Source organism: Pseudonaja textilis, chromosome 7 (genome assembly GCF_049901715.1).
Source record: "Pseudonaja textilis isolate UNSWEBS1 chromosome 7, rPseTex1.2, whole genome shotgun sequence".
NCBI classification, from domain to species: Eukaryota; Metazoa; Chordata; class Lepidosauria; order Squamata; family Elapidae; genus Pseudonaja; species Pseudonaja textilis.
The window spans coordinates 56,017,570-56,040,022 of NC_141996.1; the positions used below are offsets into that span (position 1 = coordinate 56,017,570).

The 22,453-nt window shown below is 37.4% G+C and overlaps 1 protein-coding gene across 4 annotated transcripts; it reads left to right on the forward strand.

Moving 5' to 3' along the window:
• Positions 1-597: 597 nt before the first annotated feature.
• On the forward strand, positions 598-21,946 carry FUNDC1 (FUN14 domain containing 1). 4 transcript variants are annotated; one of them, XM_087937695.1, is made up of 5 exons: positions 598-938; positions 6,050-6,206; positions 7,621-7,696; positions 9,347-9,475; positions 15,954-16,968. In XM_087937695.1, exons 1-5 carry the CDS (start codon positions 737-739, stop codon positions 16,113-16,115), a joined length of 726 nt encoding a protein of 241 aa, XP_087793821.1. In that variant the 5' UTR covers positions 598-736; the 3' UTR covers positions 16,116-16,968. The 4 variants fall into 4 exon arrangements, with proteins under 4 accessions (XP_087793821.1, XP_026569430.1, XP_087793822.1 ...); XM_026713645.2 differs by lacking the exon at positions 15,954-16,968 and adding an exon at positions 16,975-21,946 and having other exon boundaries at positions 760-938; XM_087937696.1 differs by lacking the exon at positions 598-938 and adding an exon at positions 5,190-5,666.
• Positions 21,947-22,453: the final 507 nt, after the last annotated feature.

Genomic DNA, 22,453 nt, shown 5'->3' on the forward strand with positions numbered 1-22,453 from the left:
TGTCCTACCAACTCCTGATTTTTCACCACAATGCTCTTCTACAAAGGAAACCAATAATGCTCAAATATACTTATCAAAATATTAAAATGAACAAATATGGTAATATATGAACTTCTTGATTCTATTAAACAATGAAAGCTAAATGTCAGAGATTAGTAAAAAAAAGTTGTAATTTTTTTCTTATTCAAGTTCCTGAACCCTAGGGGTTATAATTCCCAAATTAGGAATCCTTGCTATTATTTTGGAAATGGCGACTAGATGACATTTTATAGATGTGATCACCATTCTCTTTGGGATAACGTATGTTGGAAGGCACAAATAGGTTCTCTCCTTTCTGGTTGCTCGGCTGCCATTTCTCTCCCCGCGTTTGTCCCCACCATTACTATTTTGCTGAATTCCTTTCACACACATCACACTCTACTCTGTTTTTCACACCAACTTCTGGGAAAATTTCCACCAAATCTGCCAAAGTGGAATTTAACTGCACAGGTAATGTAACACTGCTGATTCTTGTGACAAAAATAAACAGATTACAATTTACGGAATGCCGTACGTAGAAATTAAATAACCTTTTATTTTCCGCAGGTTTTGAAGAGACATGGCATTCCGAGGCACATGGCATTCGGAAAGCACAGTTTATATCAATTTCTTTCCCTAATTGCGGGAAAGACTGGATTCAATAGCGCAGAGCAATAACAAAACTCTAACTCCTACAATCCTCCAGGAAGATTCTGTGATGACGTCACTCAGCGACAATCCGGGCGAGTGTACGAGCATTCTTTGTAATGCGCATGCGCCCCTGCAGGAAACCTTCGGAGTTCAGAACGATGCGGGGGGAGATAAGTTGCGACTGAGCGGACCTCCGCGGTGTCTACTTTCCTCCCGCGCTTTCCAATTGCTACTAAACATGTCGTCTCGGAGAAATCGCTCCGCCTCAGGTCAGTGAGAGCCCTATTTCTCTCAGGGCTGTCATGGCGCTATTCTTGCTTTCCCGAACGGAGCTTGCCAATGTTTCGGGAAGAGATTACAATCGCTAGTCGAGGAACTCGTGGGCCCGTTCGGCCAGAAATTACCCTCCATCCCCAGGCCTCCTCTGACCCTTGCTCTGCGCAGGAAGAGGATCCCCTCCCTCCAACCGCACCGAGGGCCGGGCGAGAGCTGAGTGGTTGAACGCGCGAGGCGGAGCTTGGCTCAACCCTTTCCTCTGACTCCCGGCTGAGAAACGGGAAGGGCAGTCGGGCGAGGCGAAGCGGCGGGCGGCCTTTCGCGGGAGCTGGAGGGGCGGGCGGGGGGGGGGGATGGCTCTGCCGGGGACTTTGCATTAACCAGGCAGAAATCCTGAGCGGGACTCGCTTTGCCTGGAAGAAAGATGTGAGATTGTGCGTCAGGAGAGCCTCGCAGGAGCAGCCCAAAAGCCAGCTCCCAAAATGGCCAGCCAGATGCCTCACGGGGACGGTCATAAGCCAGGCGATTCAGAGCTTGGGCTGCCTTAGGTCTTGGAGCAGCTTCGTGGTAGTAGCCGCGATTGGCTTTGCCAGTTCCCGTCCTTAGTTTGCCTATATGTTCGCAACGCTGCGCTCATCCACGCTGCTCTCTGCAGAAATTAAGAAAAGTTCCTCCCCTCCCTGCAATCAAGATACGACGGAAGATAGTTTATGAGCCCCGGTGTTCACGTAAACAAGTTAAAAATGCATATACCACGTTCACCTGAGAGGATGGGCTGAGGCTCATGCATAATTCAGTCCGGTCCGCGCTTGGGCAGCAATTGTGCCCTAAGAAATAAGGGCTTTTTGAATAAGATCACTGGATACATTTTGTGTATGTGTAATTACCCCCTTTCATGGCAGGTGTCATTTGAAGATAAACCAGGAAATAAACACCCTTCCAGCCTGTCCTGTAGCATTGGATATGAATTGGGATACACTCAATATATTTTTTACTCCAGTAGTTTTGTTTGGTTGTGGGTGGGTGTGTTTTATTTATCGTGGAATTTATTTTTCTGTTAACTGCTGGGACTCTGGGAGATGGTGATAGGAAGCAAAGTGTGTTCTTTTCGTGAGGGATGTTCCCATACTGATAGGAGAAGATACATAGTCCACATTTTTTTTACTGTTACTTCTTTGCTTTGGAGGGAACTCACAATTGGTGTCAAATAACTGGCATTGTTAAGCTCTAATTCAAAATAAGTTGTGGTTCTGTTCACATGAGACATTACATAAAAATAATTACTCAGCTAACCCAGTTTTATGGATTAATTCCAATATGCTCAACCAAACTAGACAAACATGTTTTGTGTGCTGATCAAGCTCAGCCTTTTTAAACTGTTAGGCCATTTAATGAGATGCCATTTTACTCCATTTTTAAATAGTTAAATTATAATTTACTGCCTTTTGACTATTCCATCACCCAACCTGGAATTTTAGTTTTGTAAAATGTTGAACTTGAGTTAGTTGCGAAGTCGTGTCCAACCCATCGCAACCCCATGGACAATGTTTCTCCAGGCCTTCCTGTCCTCTACCATCCCCCGGAGTCCAGTTAAGTTCACGCCTACTGCTTCAGTGACTCCATCCAGCCACCTCATTCTCTGTCGTCCCCTTCTTCTTTTGCCCTCAATCTTCCCCAGCATTAGGCTCTTCTCCAGTGAGTCCTTCCTTCTCATTAGGTGGCCAAAGTATTTGAGTTTCATCTTCAGGATCAGACCTTCTAAAGAGCAGTCAGGGTTGATCTCCTCTAGCACTGACCGGTTTTGATCGCCTTGCAGTCCAAGGGACTCGCAGGAGTCTTCTCCAGCACCATAGTTCAAAGGCCTCAATTTTTTGGTGCTCAGCCTTCCTTATGGTCCAGCATTCACAGCCATACATTGCAACTGGGAAAACCATAACCTTGACTATACACCCTGAACTTGAGAATAATGCCACTTAAATTTCAATTTTTTTTAAAAAAAAGTATTTATAATTCTAAATTTAATTTTTACATTTTAAAATTAGAGATGTTGAGAAAATGTCAACTGAAAATAGAACTGGAAACCATAGCTTATTCACAGTTTATTACTATAATTTCTTTTAGCTGAAGTAGATTTATAAAATTCATTTTACTTAAGTTTCTTTTCTCTAAATTGTATTTACCCGTTCAAATTATAATTTTATTTTGCATTGTCCCCTTAAAGAATTATCATTAAGGACCATTGAAAATATAATATTTTGAAAATCTGATTGCAGTAGGTATTATATATATATATCTTTCTTGCAACACATTCTAATATGTGGTGACCATATTAATTTTTCTTCATGTCTGTAATATAAGTATTTTTATTGTTCTTTCATTCCTATGGCATAAAAGCTGTGTTAATGCATGTAATTTTAAAGGAGTTATCAGATATGACGTTCAAGATCACGGACTTCTAATGGCTATAAAGTATAAGGAATTTTAGGAGTTTATCATGGATTCGGGTTATATTAGTTTCTGTTACTACTGTACAGTCTTTGATCAAGAAGAAAGAGAAATCAAACTAAAGGAAAGTTGTAAGCTGTCACCCATAAATCTTAATAATAGAATGTATTTAGTGCATCTTTGGCATAGAAACTTGCAAACCAATTACAGTTAATTAAAATTTATTTTAGTTACAATAAATATAGTGTTCTACTGATTCTTATGAAAATATGATTAGAGTGTAATTCCAGATCCATTTATATAATAATACATTCTTTCTTAACAGCTAATGGAAATTTGGTTGATTGGTTATGTAAAAACAATAGAGCCTTTTTAAAATTTTATTCTTTATTTTTTGAAGTTTACAAAATATAGACAGACTACTAAAATATACAATAAAAGCAACATTTAATTCAAGAGATAAGTATTTTTTTAAATTAAATAATTAGTGAAAACATTAAAAGAAAGACACTGTTCTAGCCAAAACCCCTAAACAAAATTTAACCAATTACAGTACTAAAGAGTTCATTGAAAATAAAAGTCTAACATATGTGAAACTCATAGTCACTAATTATCAAAAAATACCATATAATACTATACTGCTCAAAAAAATAAAGGGAACTCAAAAATAAGACATCCTGGATCTGAATGAATGAAATATTCTTATTAAATACTTTGTTCATTACATAGTTGAATGTGCTGACAACAAAATCACACAAAAATTATCAATGGAAATCAAATTTAGCAACCCATGGAGGTCTGGATTTAGAGTTACACTTAAAATTAAAGTGGAAAAAAAACACTATAGGCTGATCCAACTTCAATGTAACGTCCTTAAAACATGTCAAAATGAGGCTCAGTAGTGTGTGTGGCCTCCACGTGCCTGTATGACCTCCCTACAATGCCCGGGCATGCTCCTGATAAGGTGGCGGATGGTCTCCTGAGGGATCTCATCCTACATCCAGACTAAAGCATCCCCCAACTCCTGGACAGTCTGGTGCAACGTGGCGTTGGTGGATGGAGCGAGACATGATGTCCCAGATGTGCTCAATTGGATTCAGGTCTGGGGAATGGGCGGGCCAGTCCATAGCATCAATGCCTTCGTCTTGCAGGAACTGCTGACACACTTGAGCCACATGAGGTCAAGCATTGTCGTGCATTAGGAGGAACCCAGGGCCAACCGCACTAGCATATAGTCTCACGAGGGGGCTGAGGATCTCATCTCGGTTCCTAATGGCAGTCAGGCTACCTCTGGCGAGCACCTGGAGGGCTGTGCGGCCCCCTAAAGAAATGCCATCCCACACCATTACTGATCCACTGCCAAACTGGTCATGCTGGAGGATGTTGCAGGCAGCTGAACGTTCTCCACAGCATCTCCAGACCCTGTCACGTCTGTCACGTGTGCTCAGTGTGTACCTGCTTTCATCTGTGAAGAGCACAGGGTGCCAGTGGTGAATTTGCCAATCTTGGTGTTCTCTGGCAAATGCCAAATGTCCTGCACGGTGTTGGGCTGTAAACACAACCGCCACCTGTGGACATCGGGCCTTCATACCACCCTCATGGAGTCTGTTTCTGACCATTTGAGCAGCCATGTGCACATTTGTGGCCCGCTGGAGGTCATTTTGCAGGGGCTCTGGCAGTGCTCCTCCTGTCCCTCCTTGCACACAGGCGGAGGTAGCAGTCCTGATGATGGACTGTTGCCCTCCTACAGCCTCCTCCACATCTGATGTACTATCCTGTCTCTTGGTAGCGCCTCCATGCTCTGGATACTACGCTGACAGACACAGCAAACCTTGCCACAGTTCGCATTGATGTGCCATCCTGGATGAGCTGCACTACCTGAGCCACTTGTGTGGGTTGTAGACTCCGTCTCATGCTACCACTAGAGTGAAAGCACCGCCAGCATTCAAAAGTGACCAAACCATCAGCCAGAAAGCGTAGGAACTGAGAAGTGGTCTGTGGTCACCACCTGCAGAACCACTCCTTTATTGGGGATGTCTTGCTAACTGCCTATGCTTTCCACCTGTTGTCTATTCCATTTGCACAACAGCATGTAAAATTGATTGTCAATCAGTGTTACTACCTAAGTGGACAGTTTGATTTCACAGAAGTGTGATTGACTTGGAGTTCCATTGTGTTGTTTAAGTGTTCCCTTTATTTTTTTGAGCAGTGTATATTGGGAGTATTGATGGAGATTCCAAATCTAGATTTGTTTGGTATATTCAGTACTTTCAAAGGTAATTAAAATAACGTTTCTTTATCATTATTTTTATTACTAAGAAAATATAAGATTGGCCCCCCACTTTGACACTTTCATAAGACCCTGAAGACCTGGTTTTGTCAACAAGCGTGGGGATACCAGAGTGGGATGGAGCTCCTCAAATGATTCATTTGATTGTTGACACCACAGTGGGGATTTTTTTTCCTTTTTATAGTTTTTATATTGGATTTTTATCTTTATGAGCCACCCGGGGTCATTGAAAGTGAGTTGGGATATTATATACATTTTCATAAATAATTATTTGTATAATTTGCTATTGAAGGTAGCATATGTTTGAATACTGTAGTTTTACATCTTTTTAAAATGTAGAAAATGTTTAACTTTCAATTTCTTTTAAAGAACATGACAGTGATGATGACTCATATGAAGTATTGGATTTAACAGAATATGCAAGGCGTCACCATTGGTGGAACCGTGTATTTGGCAGAAATTCTGGACCTATTGTAGAAAAGTATTCTGTAGCCACTCAGATTGTAATGGGTGGTATAACAGGCTGGTGAGAACAAATTAATTTCACATTCTATTTGGCACATTTATTTTATATAAAGGTTGTCCTAGACTTACAACAGTTTGTTTAGTGACCATTCAAAATCACAATGGCACTGAAAAAAGTAACGTATGAGTGTTTTTCACACTTACGACCATCGGAGCATCCCTGTTGTCACATGATCAAAATTCAGATGCTTGGCAACTGACTCATATTTATGACAGTTGTGTCCTGGAGTCACATGATCACCTTTTATGACCTGACAAGCAAAGTTAATAGGGAAGCCAGATTCACTTAACAACCATTAACAACTTCAGTGATTCACTTAACAGCTGGCAAAAAAAGTTGTAAAATGGGGCAAAACTAAACAAATGTCTTTCTCACTTAGCATCAGAAATTTTGGGCTCAATTGTGGCTGTAAATTGAGGATTACCAGTATTTAATCTGCTTTTTTTTTAAAAAAAATAATTGAATGCTAAATGTATTAATTTGTTGTGTTCTGTTAAATAATTTATTGTCTGATGAATTATAACGTCTTCTATTAAGTCAATAGAAGTAAAATAATTTTTCAATTCATGTAAGTAGTTTGCTAATATTTCTTTAAAAAATTGTGATTTTCAAAAAGAAAATGAACATAAAAATATGAAGGTAGATAGGTAGGTTAGTTTTAGTTACCAGAAACTATTTTTATGTAACAATGTGCAAGAAACTTAAAAATGATCCTCCCAGAAATAAAAGCTAATGTTAGAGAATAATTTATTTTAAAAATAGAATGTAATTGGGCTGAAAGAGACTGAATAAATATCTTCATCACTGGAATACGTGGTAGAGTGATGGTAGTTTATATTTGACAGCCTCTTCATTGTATGTTTTGGGTAGCACATTCTCCTTAAATATTGTGTAAGATTCAGTGCATGTTATAGAAAGCTGTATCATATTTATTTTAAAAAGCAGATTTTGACTGCATTTTAACATGACTTAATCACTTGTCTTATTCTGCCATTACTTCCTCTGCATTGTCAGCATTCTGCCACATTTCCTGTCCTTTTCACATTTAAATATAACACCATATTTTTATTGCCCATTGTCTTATGAATGCTTATTTGAAAGTAGGTAAGTACAGTAAGTCTACACCGGGGGTGTCAAACTCAATTTCATCAGGGCTATGGTTGACCTGGGTGGGGAGGGAGGTGGTTAGGCAGGGAGAGCCAATTGAGTGGGCATAGCCAAATGGTGGGCGTGGCTAGTTTGATGCCATTCCCCAAACTACTGGCATATTTCTTCTTCACATTGGGTAGACCAGGCCAAATCCAGGCTGGCCTGATCTTTCCTTTTCACATTGGATAAACCAGAACAGCCCCTGAGTTTGACACCCCTGGTCTACACAAACTTATTGAATTTTATTTCTCTTTTTCTTTCTTAGGTGTGCAGGATTTTTGTTTCAGAAGGTTGGAAAACTTGCAGCAACTGCAGTAGGTGGTGGCTTTCTTTTGCTACAAGTAGGTAATTGTTATTATTCTGAAAATATGAATTCAAATAAATGTCAGTTAAGTGTTTTGCATATAGAAAAGGAAATGGAACCTAGAAAAAATAGGTTAAATAGAGGGATTTGAACTCATGCCTTAGGCATGAAAGCCAAGCTGGGTGACCTTGTGTTAGTCATTTTCTCTCAGCCTAACACATCTCACATAGCTATTGTGAGAAAACAGGAGGAGGAAGGACTATTAGATATGTTCACTGCTTTGAGTTATTTGTAGAAATAATAAAGGCAGTATACAAATAAATATTTAAGGAGGTTATGTAAGCAGATTTTCAGAAGTTTTAAACTATTTTTAAAATAGACAAAATAAATATATGATTAACAACCAATCACACGAACTGACTTACAGAAGTTAATCATTTTACATATTCATAATCTGCCATAGCGATCACTCTATTATTTAAAGTGTACTTGAGAAAGAAGCTAATAACTAGGAAGAGAAAATACATTCTATCTGCAAAACGATGTAGTTAGGTACATCTTAACAAATACATCTTAATAAAAACACTGCTGTGTTCATTTTTGTACAGATTTCTATTTGTACAAAAACATTATTACAGGCTTTATGTATAATCCAGATATGTACATTTTAAAACATACTGTACTCAAATAAACTTGATTGGCTTTTAGGTAAAAGTTAATGTGAGTTCATAAGGAGAACAAACCTATTTCATATTAAGGGTGTGATACATGTTATTTTGTCTAGGGAGATATGTAATGTGAAATGACAAAAATAATATCCCCTATTGCAATTATTTTCTGCCATAAATATGTAGTTTAAATCTTTAAAAAGAATGTTTCTGCCATATCCTGATGGCAGCACCAGGTGTGACATCCACATGTTGCCAGCCCTCCCAGATAAACCAGACAGGAAGCTTAATTAAATGAGCGAAATCTATTTTATTATAAGGCTACATTAACAGAATATTGTAAGAACAGACTTCCTGCTGCCACTTTTAACTATCTGAAGGTGGGTCCTTCCTAAGTTTCTTTCTCTGATTATGAAGTGACTGCAGGCTACTAAATCTCTCTTGTCCAAGACAGCAACTTTTTTCCTCATCACCCAAGGTCATCTACACATTTTTATACATGTTCAGAAATCATGCCGTCATGTGTCCGTTTAATTTGCTGTTGGTGCAGGAGAATACTGTGGTGGAAAAGCTTTTGTAGCTTATCATTTTTTTGCCTTATATGGAGCTTCCGGACTCCTTGTTCCGCAAATTTATAGTTCTGTCAATCTCATACATGACTGGATGGCTGGTACATATTTGGAGATCAAACTGGGCTAAAAAGTAATATCTTTGCACTCACCCCACTTCCCCTGCTGCAGAGGAAGTGGAGAAAGTAGAGCATGATATGAACAGAACTTTCTGTGAGTGGGCTGAGATATTTCTTGCATATATCGGGGTGGGGGTGGAGGGTTGGCCTACTTCTGTCTTGGCTGACATAGACAGCATTTCCAGAGGCCCCTCAACCAGCTCATAAGTAAGAATAGATTTGTTTATTTAATATAAGGCTCTTTATATCCAGATGATCTTTTACTTTTCCTCAATGCAGATATATTACTCCTTGTATTCTTAACATTCTTAAAACTCTTTTATGTTCCTAGATAGCTAGCCATAGTGGTTACATACAGGTTGACTGGAAAAGAGTTGAAAAAGATGTAAATAAAGCAAAAAAGCAGCTCAAAAAACGTGCAAACAAAGCAGCACCAGAAATCAACACATTAATTGAAGAGGTAAAATACAAATTATTGGTTTTACATATTGATTTTGTACAATTTCTTGGTATATGGCTGGCCCATTCAGGGGGGAAAATGTTTAATTTTCAGCATGTTGTGTCTTATGTGGCCTAGCTTTACTCTGAACTTGTCAGAAACAAGTTGCTGCGTACTGGAATATTTGACTGTTAATTGATAAAACCTTAACTGTTGTTGTTTTCTTTATTCTAATATGGTTCAGTTGGTTGTATGTGTGTGTATGTATGTTATGCTCTTTGTTATTGTACTACTTTTGCCTACCACCCAGAAGCCTACTTTTTTAGGTGAAGAATTGTATGGAATATTTAAAAACAAATTTTAGAAATGCATTGGCTTTAGACTAGAAAATCTTGTACTACAATCAATTTGATAATCTTAAACTGCCATATACCTCTACTTTTAGTGTAACAGGTTAGTAGAACTATACTTATACAGTTTTTATTTAGGAGTTATTTGAATCATTATACTAATATTAAAGCATTGTTGAATTACAAGAAGAAAAACAAGAATGTTTAAGCTTTTATTTTCTAGTTTCTTGTTCCCTTCAAGAGCTTTATAATAGCAATTGTAAATAATAATATACATTATTATTATAAATTATAAAATGCTAAAAATAAATTGAATGAATTGCTTTTTGCCAAAGCAGATTTTGCATTAATACATCTCTAACAGAGATTTGAAGAATCTGAACAATGAATAACAAATAAAAAGAAAACAAAATTGGAGTTTTGTTTTAGTGATTTAGGATGATCATAATATAAACATAATGCCCCAAATGCATGCTCTTAGAATCGTAACTTTTTCTCCAAGCTTTAAAAATATGATAAATATAAATGATTCCATTACCCACGGTTTGGCACATGCTGGGCCTTGTTATTCACAATAAATATTTTTGCATATCCACAGTTTAGGACTTGCTTTGTATTGTTTTATGTATAAATTACATTTTTCAATTAGTAGTACCACTGTTATTTATTATAACTTATATATCTCATCCAGATGATATTGATTACCATCCAAAACCCCAGGAGATGCATAAACACATTTGGATTGTCCAAATGCCTAATAGATCCAAATGGTTTTTAGAGAACACTTGGGGCATTTCCCAAAAACCCAGCCAGACAACGCTTTAATGCTTTCCTGCGCTTGGTAAATCACTAGTAATGGGAGGCAAGCCTAGAACTATCTAAAATTGCTTCTGAGTGGCTTCTTTCTGCTAGCTAATTCTAGTGGCTTCTTTGTTTTATGAGGACTTCCAGAAATTGAACCAACAGAAATAATTGCTAGAATGCTGGTAGAGGAAGTTGAAAAGTGATTCTCACCAAACATGAGTATATGCCCATGTTCAGACCTTCTCTACAATGATAAGGGAGGCAAAACATCTTCTCCACTATTATATTAATAGACTGTCATCCTGTGTGCCTGTTTAGAGTAACTGTTAGAAAAAAATTAATGCCTACGTGATTTATGTGGCCACTTTGCACAGAAAAATGCTTAGATTCCCAAGGGGAGATCACCACTTCTGGTCGTCAGTGGGTTTTCATCACCATGGTATTGTACTGGATGGCCTTATGGGATTCAGGATTGCAGATACCATCTTGCAATGCTCCACTCCTTCCTCGGAAAGCAGATCGAGACAGTGGTAATAGGAAAGGGGAAGTGAGTTAGTGATCTCTGCTCTGCAGAATTCTGTGCGTATTGCTCTTCTCTCTCTTGTTCACTATGCTCGGTGAAGTCATTTGATAGTTCAGGGTACACTATATCTTCATATCCTGGTGATGATCAATCACTACCCTGTAGGCAGGGGAAATGCTATTGATATCCTTTCTGGGTACTGAAGACCATCAGAGGTTGGAAGGCACAGAACGAAGTGTAACCATGTCCAGTCAAAGATACTGTTTGCCCTTGACATCAGTGTTCTCAGTGGAAGATGGGCACTATCCCTGAAGAAGCAGGTTCTGGATTTGAGGTTTTAGTCTTACAGCTTTTGCTAATACAGCAGGTGGGAGCTGTGATTTGAAGGGTCTTTGCACAGCAATGACTAGTGCACCAGTTACAGCATTACTTGGCCGAAGAGAACTTTGTTACAGTAACTTGCACCTTTCTTACCACCAGGTTAGATTATTGCAAAGCATTTTGTAATAGTCTAACCTCCTTTTAAATATAATTCAGGGATAGTAACTCATACAGAATCCAGTGGCCTATATAATACTGGCTTCCTGCCCAAACATATTGCACTCTTTGCTTTGGGGCTCTGCACTAGGTACCAATTAGCTTATGTACAGGGCTGCTTGTGCCAACCAAACTCAGCCTGATCAATTAGGTCATCCATGGAGAAAGTGTTTCTAGTGTCCCACTTTGGGAGATAAAAGGAGTTACTTCTTGGTAGCAAGGCCAGTTTTGTGCAACAATCTTCCTGTGAAAATCAAGCTGATCCCCTCACTAATTTTATTCAGTTAAGATACTGAAACAGAACTGTCCAGGTGGCATTCTAATTAAATTGGGTCATTTCTTTTATTTGGTGGATTATTTTATTCTTAACATTTTATTGTTATATTGTTTTGATTTTATGCTAATGTTATTTTCACTACTTTTCTTTATATCATGTTAACTGCTAAGATTATGGTAAATTATAAATGTGATAAACAAGGATGGTGTTGTCATGGAATAAATGAACAATTGATACAAAAAAATTATTTAAGGTGTTTCTAAATTGAAATGTTCATGATAAAGAAATGTTAGTGCTTTTTAAAAGTTAAGCGACTCATCTTCAACTTCAATACTAGTAAGAGTCTATTGCAGAGAGTGGGAGCCAAGATGAAAAGCTCTTAAGAGGCAGGGGTGGGATTCTGCCGGTTCGGGCCAGTTTGGGTGAACTGGATGTTAATTCTATATCCAGTTTAGCGAACCGGTAGTTCTGAAGACCAGCTGGCCCCACCCACCCTCCCCTTCCAGGAGTCCCCACGAGGCCCGCCTGGCTCCCAGGTAAGTGTTGGGTAGCCTCTTGGGAGCAAAAACGGGGCCTGGGGGTGTCCAGTGCTGTCCCCCTACACTCCATTTTTGCTCCCAGGAGGCTCCAGGGAGGTTTTCTAGGCCAAAAACAGGGTGTGGGGGTCTAGTGCTGCCCCCCACACCATGTTTTTGCTCCCAGGAAGCTCTGCGGAGGCTTGCTAGGCCGAAAAGCCCCCCCATGCCCCGTTTTTGCTCTCAGGAGGCTCTAGGAAGGTTTGTGAGGCTGAAAACAGGGTGTGGGGGGGGGTGTCTGGCATTGCCCTCCGCCCTATTTTTGCTCCCAGGAGGCTCCAAGGAGGCTTGCTAGGCTGAAAACGCCGCTCCCCCCACCCCACATTTTTGCTCCCAGGAGGCTCCAGGTGTCAAGCCTGAAATTGACATATGTGTAGCTTTAGTATATATTCTTTTTCTTACTTTCTCTGTGGCAGTCATGGGGGAAGGGTTTTGGGCTTGCCACATTCCTAAGGGGGGATGAGTGGAGATAAAGAGAGTTGTTTTGGCTAGGTGATTCTTCTTCCTGTGGGAAATGAGCTGTCCATGCTTGGGTCCCTTGAGGTGGAGATTTATGACATCAAGCAACTTTGAATTATTTCTATTGGATAATGTGACTTTTGGAGGGTTGTTTCTAACTTTTAATATTGTGGGGTAATTACGGGTTGTGTCAGATCCAGAATTACCATGGACTTTGCCAATTTGATGCTTTCTTAAATAAAAGAATTTGTCTTGGAAGATGGAGTTTGTTCTTTTCTTTTTAAATGGATTTCATCACTTGGAAACTTGACAGGTTTCTAGGCCGAAAATGCCGCCCCCCCCGATTTTGCTCCCAGGAGGCTATATACTAGCATATTTCTGTTCAAAGCCTCAAATTTCCCAGGTACCTATCAACCTCTATTTTACTGTCTTTTTTATTTTATTTTATTATGCATTATTTAAAAACATTGAACTGGTGGACTTCTTTGACATACAATTTATGTCATTACATCTTATGTTATATACTCTAAATCTTATGTACTTTTATACACACTAGGTCTTTATACATTTTAATTCCTTTCAGTTGCATTTCAGTTAAGTCATATAGTCTCTCATATCCTTCCTACAGATCGTTTGTTCTTTTTCTATTTTGCGAACTCCCTTTCAGTTCCCTCCAATGATAGCATTTATTCTATATTATATAGTATTCTGACTCATCATTATCCTTCAGTTCCAATGTCAACCTATCAATTTCAGCACATAACAAGATCTTGTCTATCACCTCGTCTTCACAAAGGATTTCTCTAGCCTTCCATTTCTGGGCAGATGTCATCCTGGCTGCTGTAATTACATGGATTATTAGATAGGTATCATCTTTATTGAATTTTTCTGACATGATTCCCAATAAAAAGTCTCGGACTTATAGTTTATTTTTAGCCCTGTCATTTGCTGTAATCACATCCAAATTTTATACCAAAAATCCTGAGCTTTTTTGCAGGACCACCATGCATTTTAGTATGTACCCTGTTTTTTCAAACATTTCCAACAATTACATAACTGGTTTCTGTACATTTTTGGCCAATCTTGCTGGTGGGAGATACCACTGGTAGAACATCTGATACAAGTTTTCCTTGTATGATGTGGCTAATGTTATCTTTTTGTTTCACTCCCATATTGATTGCCATTGGTCCAAGTATAGATTGTGCCCAAAGTCCTTGGCCCAAGTCACCATCGTTTCTTTAACCTGTTCTTCATGCATTTTATAGTCAGATAAATATCTATAAATTCTCCTTATCTGTTTATCTTCTGGCCCATGCATATTAATTCCCGAATCTTTTTTATCTTTTTCATACCTTGATTGAATTTGGAGATAAGCCCACCATTCCAGAACTACCCCTTGTTTTTTTAGATCCATGTCTCGACTTCAATTGCCCCTTGTCATTTATGATATTTTTGTAAGTAATAGCTTTTGTCTGGTTATAGAAGGTTGGGTAGACTATTGCCTCTGGCGTAGATACTCAGGCTGGCAGTTCCATATAATTTTGAAGTTTAATTTTATTCCAAATCAGAAATAAAGCATGTCAAATTTTATGCCTTAGGAAGTATTGGTGAACGGTGTTTCTGCCATATCACAGAAACGCATGCCAGCCCTGCTGTAGGTTGTGGTCTTCTAAGTGCAGTAATCTTCTGTCTTTTAAGTTTATCCAGTCCTTAATACAGGTAAGTGCTGCTGCCTGATAGTATAGTTTCAATTCTGGAAGTCCGAATCCTCCTCTTTCTTTTGCTTCTTGTAATAATTTCAATTTGATCCTGGGCCTGTTCCCTTGCCACAGAAAATTTAGCATCAATTTATTCAAATCTCCAAATATTTTTTTGTCTACTGGTAGTTTTATGGGTATGCTTTAGAACAAAAAGAGCACTTTGGGTAGAATGGTCATCTTAATTGCTGATACTCTTCCTAATAAAGAGACTTCCAAATTGCTCCATCTTTCCAGATCTTCTTTTATTTGTTTCAGCAATTGATCATAGTTATCTTCTTTAATCATGATGCAATGTGCCGAGATGTTGATTCCTAAGTATTTTATTTTTTTGCCTATCTGGCAACTTCATGGCCAAAGTTTCTGTTTATTAGTCCTGTTCTTGACTGTCGTTTTCATCTTATCTTTATTAATTTTTAAACCAGCAGCATTGCCATAATCCTAAAGTAATTCCAAAAGTTTTGGGCCTGTTTGTTCTGGGTCTTCCATAATGAACACCAGATCATCGGCAAACACTTGTAATTTGAAGTTTTCTTTTTTAACTTCTAGACCTTTTATCTGTAGTTCTTGCATATTGTCCTTGCTGATTGATACTTTCAATGTGAACATGAATAATAGCAGTGATAGTGGACATCCCTGCCTCGTTCTTTTCTGTATATTTTTTTTTTGTTGCTTCTCTGTTTATTATTATTTTGTGTTCTTGTTTTGAGTATATTGCCATGATTATATTTAATAAGTTTTTGCCTATGTCCATGTATCTAATTTGCTGTAATAAAAACAACCATTTGAGATTATCAAAAGCTTTTGGAGCATCTAAAAAGAGTAGTGTACTTGTTTTCCACTGTGTATTTCATAAAATTCAAGGATATCCAAAATTGTTCTTATGTTATGTTTGATTTGTCTTTTAGGCAAGAAACCATTTTGAATAAATTTATTTCAAAAAATTTTTTAGTCTCAGCTATAATGGTTGCGAAAATCTTATCCTCGATGTTCAAGAGAGATATCGATCTATATTTTTGATCAGTGTCTGGTCTGAGTTTTCTGTCCAAGATCTAGGGATTTTTGCCTCTTCTAAAACTGCACTGAAAACTTCCGATAAAGATTGGCCTAGAATATCTTGTTTTGAGGGAGGCCTCCTCTGTTCCTCTTTTGTGAATCCTGAAGAAGCTATGCTGCAGTAGCTCTCTTGCAGCAAACCAATGTCTTCTGCATTCCAGGGAGGTCCACAGGGGAATCATAAAAAGAAGAAAAATCAAGACTGCAAGATAGAAAAGGTAGAGCTGGGATTGCATGATGAGGCTGGGGTTTTTTTACCCTTCCTTGAAGAGATCCCTGCTTGTTTTCTACCTACCTGCCTATGTTTCTTATCTAAATTATAAACTACCTACCTCCATCACAAATGGGCACTCTATGGTATAAAAATACAATTACCACCATGCATCCTCAATTTATTTCATTCTTGAAAAACTCCAGTACTGGTCCCAAGTTGTCAATATTTGGATCTGGTGGTAGAGACTCAGTGGGACATCATTCATATTTTAAAGCAGTTCTATAAAACTGTATAGTATATCCTATTATAGATATTTTGGGATGTTACACTAACAAATTATTAGGAACAGGGCATATGCTTTATTCCAATACTTCCTAGATGAAAATAGAGATGCAGCTAACGACAGAAGCAGAATACAAAAAGTGCATTAATATATGAACAACAGCATACTGGTCATGAATCAAGATATAGAATGAAGTGTTAGTTTGCCCTGAGCTCTGAAGCTGAAAACAAGTTTCTTGTCTGCCTGTTGAAACAGAAACTTGATTGTAACTACTACCATGTTGGAAGAATCTATTATTGGTATTGTACATTTACTCATATATTATGTATTTAAAGAAGTTAATGAATCCTGCTGAATGAGTTATCTGTGTGTGCTTTCTGGATTTGATTTCTGCATTAAACTCTTAACAGGAAAAAGAAGTGTGTTAAGCCTATTAAAGCTAAGTATGTGTTTTAATGTTTTTATTTTGTGTTTAATTATTTTGAACCAGTTGCCACAACTTCATCAAATAATGTTGGATGGAAAGTTGTCCAAAAAATGGATTAGAAGATCCTCTTGGATCAGGGGTTGTCTGTCTGTCTGATATGAATAATCAAACAGCATAGCAGGATCTTTGTATATAATTGCTCATTGGTTAACATCAAGTGCATCTATACAATCTGACATAAACCTCTTTTGTTTTCAGTCAACAGAATTTCTTAAACAGAACATCGTGGTGTCTGGTGGGTTTGTCGGAGGATTTTTATTGGGTCTTGCATCTTAACGACATGACTTTCATCATCCTGCTGATCTAACCATGGTAAAGATGAATGACAGTGATGCACAGATCTTTTCTGTACTCCCTGAATCGCTTAAGAAAGAAGGATGGAGTTGTCAGATACATTGGAGCAGTTTTACGTCTTAGGCTTTACCTCCTTATGCTTACCTGAAGGAGATTTGCTGAAAATTCTGCTGTGCATTCAGTATCATTCCCAAAGAAAAAAAGGCTAATTCTCATAATGTATTCATTTTCCTTTAGAGTTCATATTGAATATATTATTTTTGTTCTGCACTTCTCATTTTATGGTTTATATTTATTATATAAAATTATCTCATACTGTGGTTAATAATGTTATACCAAACATGTAGGATATTGTACTTTAAGTGCAGGGCTAGCTGCCTTATTTTTGAAATCAGAGCATAATAATAATAATTTGTACGTGTATTTTTTTTGCAAAAATGAAATAATAAGCAACTATGAACCCATTAAAAAGTAAAATAATATTAGCAGATCTTTGCAGTTTTATATTTTCATTCTTTTCTCAACTTGGGGTTGTATTATGAATCTGCATTCAAGCAGCCTATATGGGATACAAACCATAATCTTGATTCTGGACTACAAAGTACAACTCATTCTTTCAATACTGCAGTGTCATCACTGCATAATGGTACCTTTGGGAAATTGACTTAGTAGATTAAAAAGTACATGCCATTATACTGATGAGCAAAAGAAGTTCACATTAGGAGAACAGTTTTTATTACCCATATAAGTAAATAGCATGCAAGCCTTTGAATACCAAGTATCCTTCTTCAGATACAATGGCTAAATATCCAGAAGAAAAAAGGGGTGTGGGAGATAACAGAGTTGGAAGAGACCTTGGAGACCCTGCTCAAGCAGGAGATCCTATTCCATTCAAAACAAATGGCTGTCCGGTCTCTTCTTAAAAGCCTCCAGTGATGGAGGACCCACAGCTTTTAAAGGCACGCCGTTCCACTGGTTAATTGTACCTACTATTAGAAAATTTCTCCTTAATTCTATGTTGTTTCTCTCTTTGATTAGTTTCAACCCATTGTTCCTTGTTTTGCCTTTAGGTGCTTTGGAAAATAGGTTGACCCCATCTTTGTAGCAGCCCCTCAAATACTGAAATACTGCTATCATGTCACCCCAGTCCTTCTTTTCACTAGACTAGATAAACCCAAATCCTGCAACTGTTCTTCATATGTTTTTGTCTCCAGGCCCTTAATCATCTTAGTTGCTCTTCTTTGCACTTTTTCCAAAGTCTCAACATCTTTTTTCATCATGGATCAAGGCTGTCGAATCCAACCTTGCGAAACTAGGCTTCTCCTCAGATTTAATATTCAATCAAGCAGAACAACCCTTGTGACAAAACGTAGAGGACATCGAAAGGCAAACAGACTTAGGGAAAGCTCCGTTGTTTCTGGCTCCAGACGCTATTAAATATGTTGTTATTCCTGTCAGCTATCTTAGCCAGTTGGAGTCAGCAAACCACCGGAAAGCATTTTCGCTTGCATAAGTTTCCATCGGCTGTCCTGTACGGCAAGTATAGTGGCTGCTTAAGGATAAACAGTCCACAGCTACAGTGCAAGTAGCAATAGCACTTAAGACTTATATACCGCTTTATAGTGCTTTACAGCCTTCTCTAAGTGGTTTCCAGAGTCAGCATATTTCCCCCAACAATTTGGGTCCTCATTTTACCCACCTTGGAAGGATGGAAGGCTGAGTCAACCTTGAGCCTGGTGGGACTTGAACTGCCAAATTGTAGGCAGCTGGCTGCAGAAGTAGCTTGCAGTACTGCACTCTAACCACTGTGCCACAGAGGCTCCCTAGTAGCTAGGTTCTGCGCAGCATAAACCTGGAGGTTCATCGGAAACACATGTTTAATCCACCATGGTTATGTTATATAACATATAACATTCCTTTCCCTTTTATTATTATACTGACAATGGGCCACACAGTTTATGGATTGTAATTTAAGTATAGTTAGACCATGTATAACTGATAGACTTGATTTTATCATAGATTTTAGTTGTTATTATTTTATACTAGAATTTTTAACTGTATATTTACTGAGTGTTTTTATTTGTTCTGGTCTATGACTGTAATAAACGGAATTGAAATTGAATTCAATTACTGAAATGTGGTGACCAAAACTGGATGCAGTATTCCAGGCGTGGTCTTACTATAAATATATATTTTAGCCTCTAGCCCCCTAATCATCTTTGTCATCGGGATGCAATATTCTAAGTGTGGTCTTATGGAGGCTTTATAAAGTGGTACTACCCTAATACTTTATATGATCTTGATACTGTCCTTCTGTTAATTCAACCTGGGATTGCATTGGTTTTTATGGCTACTGCCATACACTGCTGACTCATATTTAAGTGATTGGACAATCACTTAAGCGCTAGGATTCACTCTATTGAACCAGGTTTCACCTAACCTATACCTATACATTTGATTTTTCTTGTCTGAGTGTAAAACCGTACTTCTCTCACTATTGAATTTCATTTTGCTAGAAAGGGCACAGTGTTAAAGTCTGTCAAGATCCTTCTGTATCTTGAGGCTATCTTCTGGAATGTTGGCTATTCCTGCCAGTTCAATGTCATTTATAAATTTGATACATTCCCCTTCTATTCCCTCACAGCTGTTAAAACTGTCTGCACCATTTTACAGTGTTAAATAGTGTGTTAGAGTGTGGCTAGGTAATGTAAATTGGTGCCTACAAGGTATATGTTTTTAGTTGTTTCTGGGAATTTCCCTGTTTATTCCTAAAGAAGAATCTAACAAATAATCAGAGTATGCCGGATTTGGTAAGTATAAAATTCAACATTTAAAGTCAAAATTATTGCCTTCCATATTAAGATACAGATATTTGAAGGAAAAGAAATCAATTAGGTTACCCTTTCCTGTCTAGGCATCCTCCAGACATATGACTTTTAAGAGTTCTCCAACCTGCATAGCCATTACTGAGGATTTTGGAAATTGAAAACCAAGCATGTAAAGGTTACCCAGGTTATGGAAGGCTAGTGATCTTGGTTAATATTGCTAGAAATAATTTAAGAAGTATTAGAGAAGGATAAACAGGAAAATCTGTAAGGTCATTGACACACACACACACACACACACACACACCATTATTCCAGCCTTGTTACTATTCTTTCATGTCTTGACATTTCCTTTTTATTTAATTTGATCTCAACATTATTCATTCTTTAACTCTGTTAATATTTTGGTTCACCTTTCCATTGGGATTCTTCAGGACTGTTGCTGGCCAACTTCTTTTTTATTCTATCCTTGCTTTTGACAGATAATTTCTTTTGGTGCAGAATTGTTATTGGTAATGGTACCCAGTTCTATTTTTCTGTTTCTTCTCTTCCTACTACAATGTAGCTGTTTTACAGCTATTCCTCTATGGGTGGAGGAGTATCTCAAAAATATGCCTTTATTGCCTTTTTCTACAACTTCACTTTGACTTCTTTCCCTCTCTCCCTTTCTTACATAGCAGTGCCATTCAGTCTTCTCAAGTTAAAATGTACAGCTTTTATATTACTACACATTTTTTCATAGCTAAATTGTCATCTTTTCCAACATTTTTAAATTTTTTAAATCCTTTCACTGATTAAAACAAATTCCATTCATGGGTTATATAAACCTGAGAAAGGTATCTATACATAAGTAAGAGGAATAGCATGCACATGGGCCCTGCTTACACTTTCTGATTTGAATGGGAAAGTCTACAGATTACCACATTATTAGTAAGCAGGATTTTATTCTGACCCTGAAAACTTCTCTTTCCCAACTATCTTGCTACATTTTCAATAGGATGCACTATCCACTGCAAAGAGTCTAGCCATATAGCACTATACCTAGGATGTTTTTTTAACAGGTTGTGACGATGGGCCACCTACATTGCTTTCATTTTTTTTCTCTAGACTAATGGTTTGGCTTTTTTTTTGCACTAGTCTTAATGAGCTCTTGCAGGACCATTCAATCCTCTTCTTTTCAATTCTTCCAATAATGCCAGAAACTATTAATTGGAGAGCTGTTTCCATTTTTAACTACTGTAGCAGGTGACTATGAGCAGAGGTATTCATCTTGAAAAACTTTGCAGTTTTTAAAAATCCACTATTCTTCAGATTTTTTGGTTTATTATGCAAATATATATTTATTTAGTTTTAGCAAGATTTTAGTTTTCTTGGTAAACCTGTTTTATAAATTAAGGAAAAATTAGTAAGAAGTATCTAGGTTTTGGCAAGAAGCCATAACTAAGACAAACCAGTCTTGTTTCTAAATGAACTCTAGTCATCAAATCAATGGTTTCTTTTTTTGCTAATCTTGAAGTAATTCTTAGTACTGCATTTTCAGCCTAAGCCATAAGGAAAGTTCTCAAATTTGATTAAACTCAATTGAAGACAATGTGATTAGTTAGGCAAAGGTCCAAGCTTATTAATTTAATTGGGTTATGCTTTGGGTAAAACTCAGGGTTGTTGTTTTTTTTTACAATAGATAGGAAATCTATTTTATTAATGGCCATGATTTTCTTTAAAAATAATATTTTGTCCTTTTAGACTTATCTTTTAAATGATAAGTTATTGTAATTTCAATCAAGAATTTCTTTAGAACTGTGCAAACTGCAGATTTTTGGTTCATTGGATATGATTCATGTATTATAAAATGACATTGCTAAATGGAATGTAAATTAATGTCTGATACATTTTTTCTTGGGAAACAAAATGTAATGAGATCAAACTTACATGAACCCAATTTAGCTATTTATATTTAGCTATTACAGAATTTCTATTCATTGTGCAAAATTTGTTCATGTATTTAGCATGGAAGCCTTACTAAAATAAAGGGGCATTGGAATGACCAAAAACAATGTTTGATGTTTCTTATTTAAATCTGCTGCTTTACAAACCAAAAACAGTCACTCTAAAAAATGTGACTTATAGCAATTTTCCTTTAATCACTTAAAATGACAGCTATTTCCTTCCTATGATTTGGATTTAGGAAAGGAATATCACTAATGCCTAACAACAGAGGGTCATTGTTGAATCACTAGTTAAGAAATCTTAATGGTCAGGTAAATGCCAGAAAAATCCACAAGCCACTTAGGAAGGGATAGTCTACCACTCTAATTGTTGGTTTCCAACTGGAATTTCAGAAATAAGCAAGTTTTAAAGATGTAGGTCCTATTTCACAATTAAGATAAATTTTATATACACAAATTTTTCCAACCTTTTTAAACACCTTTAATGAGTGTAATATGTGCCTTATACTGTAGCTGAGAATTGAGCTTAACTTTATTTAGAGAGTTATATAGTAATGTAAGTGCACTACTAGCCAAACCTGACTGCACTATTAACCAATTGGTTGCTTTCTA

Excerpts from the sequence above, each read along its gene's own strand:
- FUNDC1 (XM_087937695.1), top strand. The coding sequence starts at position 737 with ATGACGTCACTCAGCGACAATCCGGGCGAGTGTACGAGCATTCTTTGT. Across the intron at positions 939-6,049 it reads GAGAAATCGCTCCGCCTCAG|AACATGACAGTGATGATGAC; the intron begins GTCAGTGAGAGC and ends TTTCTTTTAAAG. Across the intron at positions 7,697-9,346 it reads GTGGCTTTCTTTTGCTACAA|ATAGCTAGCCATAGTGGTTA; the intron begins GTAGGTAATTGT and ends TTATGTTCCTAG.